At 36.1% G+C, this 9667-nt stretch overlaps 1 protein-coding gene across 1 annotated transcript; it reads right to left on the bottom strand.

Moving 5' to 3' along the window:
• Positions 1-4016: 4016 nt before the first annotated feature.
• On the bottom strand, positions 4017-4830 carry LOC148867477 (flowering-promoting factor 1-like protein 3). Its single transcript, XM_088979678.1, has one exon. It carries the CDS (start codon positions 4662-4664, stop codon positions 4326-4328), a length of 339 nt encoding a protein of 112 aa, XP_088835804.1. The 5' UTR covers positions 4665-4830; the 3' UTR covers positions 4017-4325.
• Positions 4831-9667: the final 4837 nt, after the last annotated feature.

Genomic DNA, 9667 nt, shown 5'->3' with positions numbered 1-9667 from the left:
AAAAATCAATAGATCATGAAGAAACAATTTAGAAGAAATCGATTCTTCTTAGCAAAAACCCTTTAACTGAACAGTTAACTTGGCAACTGTATATAGTTTATGGGTGTCATCTGCACCTATAGAAGACTTGATCCTGCTTCATTGAGAGCTCATCAGCTCAGGACGGTGGTTTTCTTTTTATTCTTCAAAGGATGTCTACAAATACAATAATGCAGTCCATTACCTTCTCTTCTTATTTATTTGGCTTTTAGTTAGCCACGTCGTTTGCTTATTATCTTGCATTAATACCCTGCAATGCAACGCAACCTAACAAGCTGCAGGGTGTTCATCAAAAACTGAAAAACCGAACCGAAGTGATGAAATTGAACAAAAAATTCTGGCTAATTGAACCACTGGTTCAACTTCAGGTTCGTATTTTTAAAGTCAAAGGTAACAGTTTGATTTCAGTTAATCAATATGAAAAACCAGTAGTTAATCGAATCAACTGGGAGATATATTTATAATATATGTATTTCTAATATTTATATTATATAATTATATGTTTATTTATAATGTAGTATAAATATAAAAAAAAACAAAAACAAAAGACTAAAGAACCAAACCAATCAACCAGTTGTTCATAGGGATGGCAGTTTTCCCCATCAACACCAGGTACCTGACCTTAAGGTCAGGGATGGGGATTGCTTTGGTGGTGTGGAGATAGCAATGGGGAATGAAGTCCCCGTCCCAACCCCGATTGTATATATTAAATATTATTCAAAAAATATTGTTAATTAAAAATTTTCGGGATTTGGGTCCCCATGGGGAACTCTTCTCCATCGGGATTGGGGATAGAGGACAATTTTTATCTCCAACAAGGGTCAGGGTCGAGGACTGAGAATTATTTTAAAATCGAGTTCATGGATAGGGAATATGATCCTTGCTCCCAAACCTGCCCTGTTGCCATTCCTACTGGTTCAGTTTGAAAAATAGGCCCACAATTCAAACCAAATTATGAGTACGACTACTCTTTCAAGGTTTAAATAGGGGGTGCAAGTCATGTGGGCCGGGCTGGGTTTATGGTCAACCCAAGCCCAACCCTAAGCTTTGGGCCTAAGGCCCGAGCCTGGAGTCAAGCCCAATCTTCTAAACCCAAGCTACCTTGCATTGTAATTTGATGCACTTGAGTTAGACAAACTCAACCAGATTGGGTCAGTCTGGGCTCAAATTGGGCCCACCCAAATTGACCCTAGGTTTAAAGCCTCTTTTTAAAACCACCATTATACAGTTGAACCGTAAGTCATTTCAACCAGACGCTTAATCCCATTTAAAGAAAAAATCATTAATTTGTTCAACGACGAATTGACCGATTGATTGAATCATTGACCCATCTGACCTGTGATTCAACCCCAACCTGAATAATATTTAGGACAATTCGACCCCAAAATGTCAAATGACTTGAAAAAATGCCTTGAACAAGAATGAATGAATCCGAAATGACTGAAAAAAAAAGGCCTTGACCCAGGTCTAGAATGAATGAAATTAATGATAACCTACTTGGAGGCTCGAGACACGTGTAGGTATTGGGTTTTCAGCAAATTTGCAATGCAAGACAACCTAACAAGCTTCACACTCTTCAAGGTTCAAACCCTCCTTTTTCATACAGCTCTCAACTTTCTAACATCTTACTTTTCTCCAACCACCTTGGTTTGAATATTATATACATATTGAGCAACAGAAGTCGTCTCCTACCTACCTTTCTTAGGCTTACTTAGCTCTCCTCTACCAAATTAACAATAATTCCAAGGCACCAAACTTTGACGTAGATGCCTACTCTCATGGAATTTAATTAAGGTGGCGCCTGAAAAAAAAAATAAATAAAAGCACAAGAGAATAGCAGCTTCCCTGTGGATTTCTATACATGCGTGCATTAACAATAATGAATACTTCCCTAAAATTCTTGCCTAACTCTAAGGACTCCAAATCCCACCTCTGCAATTGATAGTAGAGAAATCAGAAATATTATATAAATGTTGAGTGTATACTTGGATTAAACCAAAGTGATCATGGTGATCAGCTAGAGTCATAGCACTCATGATCATCATGAGCTATAATAAACATACACACTGTACTGATATTTGAAAGTGAAGGAACCCTAACTAGATTAATTAGTCAATAAGAAATTATTTTCAACTTCATGAACTGTTACTACAACCATGCACGTAAAACCAAAACCCAAAAAGTTGATGAATCCTTGTCTGTGAAGCAACGCCCTCTTTCCTTTCCTTGAAGATTATATTCTTTTCATTAACAGAAAAAGATCCCACCAGATCTAGAGGAAGCTCAAGCTCATATCAGCTCAGTATTTTATCCCAATCTTTAAAATAATGGCTTGTATATCAAATGAGCTCACGACAAACTACAACACACCCACATTGGATTTTTTTAAGTATATGAGTCGAATTGGTTCCACAAGGTTGTCGGCAGTCATTAGTCGATGCCTCTGCAACTCTGCGAGTGGATTACCTTCCCAAGAATCTTCACCTTTACCCATCTTTTTCGCCATTATTGAAAGATTGAAACAAAGATTTATTAAGCACCACCCAGTACTCCTTTTATTTAATAAGTGCATCAATGGGTTCTTGTGTAGAGATTAGAGAAAATGAATGCAGGAATTTCAGAGCTCGGCTGGCCTCCTGCTTGTGATTGTGATTGTGTAGAGTACATCAGTATAATGTACTCTTCATACTCAGTACTACCACCCATATGATAATAAATAATTTCAAGGGTTCAGGCATCAAAATCAAACCAATGAAAGTACAAAATAGCTAGCAAACAGGAATATTTGCTTTCTCATCTTTGGTGGATAGGGCAGATATTGTCTTATCTAGCTCCTGCAAATCCAGATCCTTACAGAATTCTCTAAAGAAAGATCTATTATCTATCTGATCGGTGACTACTCAGAATGATGGAAAATTTGATGCAGAGGAGGAGCTCGGCATTAATGGTCCTCTGTTGAACACGTTTGATGAGAGTCAATAGTCTTATCCAAACTGGACACGAGTTGAGTGGAGCAAATATTTCTTCTGTAGCCAAACAAACAAGCCTCCAAACTCCAATCAATGTTTTCTTTTTGTCTATTTGCCCAGGCCACCAGTTGTGTAAATGGTCTTACTTACTCTAGCGTTTACACGTGGCGGACATATACGCAACAGGTAGGACCCACTATCCCTTGGGAGTTGGGACCCAAACAATAATAGAAGTTGCAGTGTAGATGAAATTAAACCAGTAGATGGGGTGCTTGGTTTGATGTTTGACCTTCACCGGTCACCCCATCAAATTCTAAGTGGGGGCCGTGGGGTTGGGCTAACCCCTCATTCAATTGAGGCAAGAATGGTCTGTCACTCTGTTGTGCTCTGCCACATGGAAGCCATGTTTGTTGCAGGGATGGGTAGGACGGTTGTACGTACATCTTCTCTTTTCTCAGAAGTCAGAAGGTGGTGGTTCTTCATTTATAAATCCCTCGCTCATATATGAGACTGAAAACACAAACAAATCCCAGATTTGTTCTTTATTGGAAGACAGGATTTCATTATCCCCGTCCCTCTCTCTCTGACACACATTGAACAAACATTAAAGTATATTCTTCAGTCTTCAGTACTTTGTGCCTCTTGGTCGACAAAAGAGTCAAATTTGCTTTCTTGTGTATTGGTCTTGATGGCCAACAGTCTTCAAATATGACATACATGAGAATCAGGAATTTGAATTAGATTTATCAATCTATTGGGCTGTCGCCAACCCAGTCCCCAACTCTTAAATCCCCTCCATTGTTATATATACAGTGAACTATAAGAACAATGCATCCACATCTCCATCATCAACCACATGCTCACATCACCATCCATTCTTTCATAAATAAATCAAAATATGCTGCAATTGAATGGCTTCCCACATGGTCATAATGCTTCAAATTAAGCAACACTGCGTGTAGCTATTGAGATAGTATTGAATATGTGAAATGAAAATGGAAGAAAATATCACACAGAAAACCAGATAGCCCATATTTCATTATTAATTTGCTCAATATATCACTCACTAATAACATTTACAAAACGAGAGGAGACTAATCAATTCAAACCCCAAATCTATCTAACTCCTCTTTATATGCTCTAGCTATACAATATTATAATTTATAATTACTTTCCCCATACATACACCATGCATGCCCACTCACTCATAAGAAGAAACCCAATAGCAAAAAGAGATAGAAAGAGAAGGGAATAAGAGTGCAGAGAAGGAGAGAGAGAGAGAGGAATGAGTGGTGGTGGATGGAAGAGATGGAGCTACTACATATCTCTAACTTGAAAGCAGTTACGGTTCTTGACAACGATGTCAAACATGTGCATGGACTTGAACTTGGTGAAATCTCTGGGGAGAGAAATGAGGTGAACTGTGGATCGCTTGTGGAACTGGAGAAGGTCTGGGTCGTCGTAATACCTCTCCCATCCCAACTCCAAGAGCTTGCGCTCCAGAACGGCGTAGGACGTGATCACCTCATTCGTAGGGCTGTGAACCAGAACCTTGCGCCGGGTGGTCGACCCTTGTCGACTCCCATTCAGCGACTCTATCGCCGGATTTTCCACCAGCCGAACCACACCGTTCTTGAACACCCACACCCCAGACATCTCCGCCCAAACACAGACAAGGAGAGAGAGAGAGAGAGCGAGAACCACCACCAATCGGCGGCGGACGAAGCTCAGCTCTGCTCTCTGAAGCAAGAGAGACACTGACAATGAGAAAGTAGGGGACTCGATCGTGGTCGTGGTCGATGATGATGGGATAGGAAAGGCAGAGCCTTGGTGGGGTTTAAATAACAATCCATAGAGAGAGAGAGATGTTCACACTTGAATACACTTTCGTTTTTTAAGCCGTTGAACGATGGACAGTGCCCAGTGGTAATGTGGGGCCTACGCCGTTTGGGTTTCTGTTGGGACGACGTAGCATGGAAATGGATGTAAGTTGAGAAAAGGGTTCTTCAATCCTGGCCCCACCCTATGACCCTACTACGTACAGGAATCTCGTTGGAAGAGAACATCATCAATGAGAATTTTGTAGAAAGAGGCACGCAGGAAATGACGCCCAGTCACCCAGTATTAGTGTTGTATCACTGTAACCATCAGAAGGATCACCGTCGTCCGATCTAAGGGTGTCCCTGGACCGTCGTCCAGTCCAAAATCAATTTGGATGAATTGGACGGGCCAATACATATTGAATTCGACCAATCCGATCTAAAATATTTATTAAATTGGGTTTGATGGTCTGTTTTTAATAAATTTATATTGAATTCGGTTGGATTAAGCTAATATGCATTCTATTTATTTAAGATAAAAATATAGGTGCCAATGGACTGGGTTTGGATCAAAACCAATTTAAATTAAAACAAGTTTGAACAGATTACACCGTAGTCTAGACATTAAATTAGAATGATTTAAAATGGTTCATAAACTTGATCCATTTGTAATAGATCACATTGGACTGGATCGGATCGGACCAAATCCAGTCCAATTAACACCCCTACTCGATCTTCAAGCGCGAGCGAGAGTTGATGTCATACATAGAGCAATCTCGAATCCCGTCTGGGTCATAAGGACGCGTGAGATGGATAATCCATGGTCACATTGTCTTGGGCCTGGGCTGGCTTGATTCTGAATCCATTGTCTTTTATATATAAAATGCTACATATACTTAATATTTTATAATATACGATATATATAATATACACACAAATTTTGTTTTTATATATTCTGTAATACAAAGTATTGTATAAAATATAAATTATATGTGTGAAATTATATTGTTTATATAAAATATATAATGTAATATAAAAAATAATATATGTACATATATAAAATAGTTATAATTAAATACGAGCTAGGCTGAAAATGATCACCCTGACCCGGCGATCCATGACGAAAACTCACAAGTAGGGAACATGTTTCCTTCCCGTCTCATTGTGTGGTTGTAATGCACTATGAGGTGGGTGTGAACAAGGTTCAAAGTATCGATATATATTAGCCCGTATTGATACATATGGGCCGATATATATTGTGCCAATGACTTCTCAATACGCCCCTCTAAGGTAACTGCACCTTAAACCGATTCCTCTTTACTTGTTTTGAAAAAAAAACTAAAAAAAAAATACTGATACAGGCCTATACACCCTACCGACCTGTATCGGTATAGTGGCTTTTCATTATCATACGTTTTGGGTTAATCAATACAAATATGTGAGAAATATGTATTCCCGGTTTCTCACATCATATGACTATCATTTAAACTGAAAACAGTGTATGCGTGTAAGAAACATCAAATTTGACAAATTTTAGTTTTAGCTAGAAATAACAATTTGTATTAATTAACTTAAAAGATTTTGAAAACATTTCAAGTAAAAATATATCTTAATACAAATTTGTATTGATCAGCCCAATAAGCAAATACCTCCTTAATTCCTTATTTGTAATTAATTTTAATTAAAAATTATTTATTACAAAACGGATCCAAGCTGTTTATGAGAAAGAGAGAATATTTTACATATAATTTCACACTTATAATTTATATTTTATACAATACTTTGTATTATAGAATATATAAAAAAAAAATTGTCTTGGCTATTCGAGCTTGGCTCACAGGAATAGTATTAGGCTCGAGTTTGATTCGAGCTAGAGACTTGAGAGCTTGGCTCGATTGATAACTTGCAAGTTCAAGCTTGGCTTAGCTTGAATTCGACTATAAGTCAAGTTTTTTTAAAAAATAAAAATTATGTATAAAATTATTATTTTTTTAGTTTTTAGACAAAAATAAGAATTATAAAATTTATTTAATATTATTCATAAAAAATAAAAATATATAATAAAAATGATTATAAAAATATATAATATTATATATACAAAAAATAATTATTTACTATTATACATATATACATGTATATAATAAAAATGATTTATTTAATATTAATCTCACGAGCCTCATAAACCGATTTTTATTTGACTCAAATTTGATTCAAAACTTGATTTAAACCAAGTCGAGCCGAACTCGAATAACTCATGAAAGATTCGACGACTTGTGGCCACCCTACGGAGGACCGAGGTGTTGACGCTTAAAATGGTTGGATAATGGTTACGGAATCAAATTTTGCTGCCATATCTGGAAAACTGTGGAGTGCACACTTGAAAAACTTTTTAAAGTTCCATCCTGATTTTTCCAAAATTCTGAACAAGCTTTTCAAGTGATAATATAATAATAGATTTTTCCAGAATTCTGAACGAGCTTTCCAAAATTCTGAACAAGCTTTTCAAGTGATAATATAATAATTGATTTTTCCAGAATTCTGAACGAGCTTTCCAATATTCTGAACAAGCTTTTCAAGTGATAATATAATAATTGATTTTTCCAGAATTCTGAACAAGCTTTTTCTGGTGGGGCCTGTGGGTTCTTGCAGTTTTTTTTCAAGAACAAATATGGGGTTTTCTGTATTTTCAGACGACTACTTGCCGAGTTATTGATCATTCCACCCTCCTTTTTGCCTCGCAGTTCGGAACGAAGTGACCCCAAAAGTGGGGAATACTTTGATGCCAAATTCCACCACAAACGACGAGTCGGATACCTGCCCGGCTGCCCCTACCTATTCCAATGGGGCGGGTTTTTTCTTAAAAATGGATCTTGGGTATGGATGGGTTAAATGGGAATTTTTTTTTGTTTAAAAAATGGGTCTTGTGGGTTTGGGATTTTACAACCCTTCCCGACTTGTATATTGAATTTTCTAAAAAATATCTCTAATGCTTATTATTAAATCATTGTTGTAAGGAATACAAACTTTTGTATTATATGTTTAATTTAATGATGTTTTGAATCTTATGTGAATAAAAGTTGATAGTTTGTTTTTTTATATATTGCAATCAAATAATTAGAACTTTTGATATTTGTTAATATCATTTGCTTTTTATATATCAAGAAATTAGATGTGGGTTTTGGTTCTCATCTTTGCCCACCCTCAAATGCAAGGAGGGTAGAGTCAGGGAGGTTGCATTCTTAAGCAGAAAGAAGGTTAGGATCCTAAAAATCCAATCCGATATGGGTTCTGAGAGGGTATCGGTTGGGAGATTTAGGGAGGCAGGGAGGGTGGAGAATTTACAAAACCTTCCCTGAACCCACTACATTGCCATCCTTCCCCAAAACACAATATGGGTGGTTTATTTCATGGACTCGACTATGATTCCAGAACGACATGATACCAAAAACAACTTGTAACCAGTCAACTTCATGAAAGTGGTAACCAATAAGGTCCTCAAATTCATAAGGGGGTTTTCTTACATACATGTACTATGGTTTTTTTAATACACTAGCAAATGAGAAAAGTGATAATATGTGTCCAAGTTTTTTCATCAAAGGTTGACAAATTTGATTTAAAAGGTTAAACTATTGACTTGCCACCAAACATAAAAATAATTTCAGCTTCAAATCGATTTCAAATTTTGTATTCCATTTTTATCATCAATAAAAAAATTCTATAAAACACACTTATTTTGCTTTAATACGATTAATAAAAAAACATTATAGATGTCCCCAATTGTTTTCTATAGTATTATTTTATAACTTTTTCATGTTTTTATATTTTTTAATTTTTATTATCTAATTATGAGATCAAATGTTAACACATTTAACCCGAAAGGGTAAATTGTTGACCCACTACCAAATGGGAACACGATTTCATTTTTTGGGTTGGATTTAAATTTTATACTTCATTTCCATCATCAATCAAATCATTCTTAATTACCACACTTTTTTTTTAATATGATTAATTAAAAAATTAAAGATGCACTCAATTTTTTTATATTTTTATTGTTATTACTATTAAATGATTTTTTATTATTTAACTATGACATCATGGATTAATCTATTTGACCAAGATGATTGAATTTCTTTTCCCACTTGATGGAAGAACAGATTTATTCTTAGGTCAGTTTTAAAAAAATGTGGGATATATATTGTTGAAGTTATTGAATTTTGATCTAATTAATAAAATTTATTAATAAGAAAAAATATCTTAAACATAAGATTTTATGAGAAATAATACAGACTTAGTGAAAAGGAATTAAACAAGGTAAAAACTAGTAGTTCAAATGCCACCAGAATTAGAGAGGGACCAACCACAATTTGGTTAGGTTAGTGCAGAGTAAATCAGCTATTGCGGAAGAATCAAAGTGAACCACTTGTTCTGTGTTTCCACACTTAATTTTATGATGTGAAGATAAAAATTTAACATGAACAACCTGGCTGATCTTTCAATTGGCACATGGCAGCGGACCCTACAATTGAATGAATTGGAAAATCGGGCCTCTCAAACTCAATGAATCAGGCCAACCGAAGAGTGGCTCAGTAGGTATGTTAACTAGTTCGCTCCAACATAGACATAGACAATTCCTGCAACCACAAGCTTTGGGGAAGGGGAGAGGGGGTATGGGGGTTATTAGTGGTGCATATAACCAAATACCCAAAGAAAAAAAAAAAAAAAAAAAAAAACTCAATGAATCAAAGCCACCATGGCTCAAAGTATCAATTTGTCCAAATTAAAGGAGCCGTGGAAGTTATTTCAGATGTTGAGATTTGGTCACTGAAAAGGTAATGGAGT

This window comes from Nelumbo lutea, chromosome 3, assembly GCF_056320005.1.
Source record: "Nelumbo lutea isolate HS-2025 chromosome 3, American lotus-T2T, whole genome shotgun sequence".
In the NCBI taxonomy this organism is placed as follows: domain Eukaryota; kingdom Viridiplantae; phylum Streptophyta; class Magnoliopsida; order Proteales; family Nelumbonaceae; genus Nelumbo; species Nelumbo lutea.
The sequence above is the reverse complement of the archived record's forward strand: the minus strand, read 5'-3'. Positions and strand labels throughout refer to the sequence as shown.

Excerpts from the sequence above, each read along its gene's own strand:
- LOC148867477 (XM_088979678.1), bottom strand. The coding sequence starts at position 4,664 with ATGTCTGGGGTGTGGGTGTTCAAGAACGGTGTGGTTCGGCTGGTGGAA.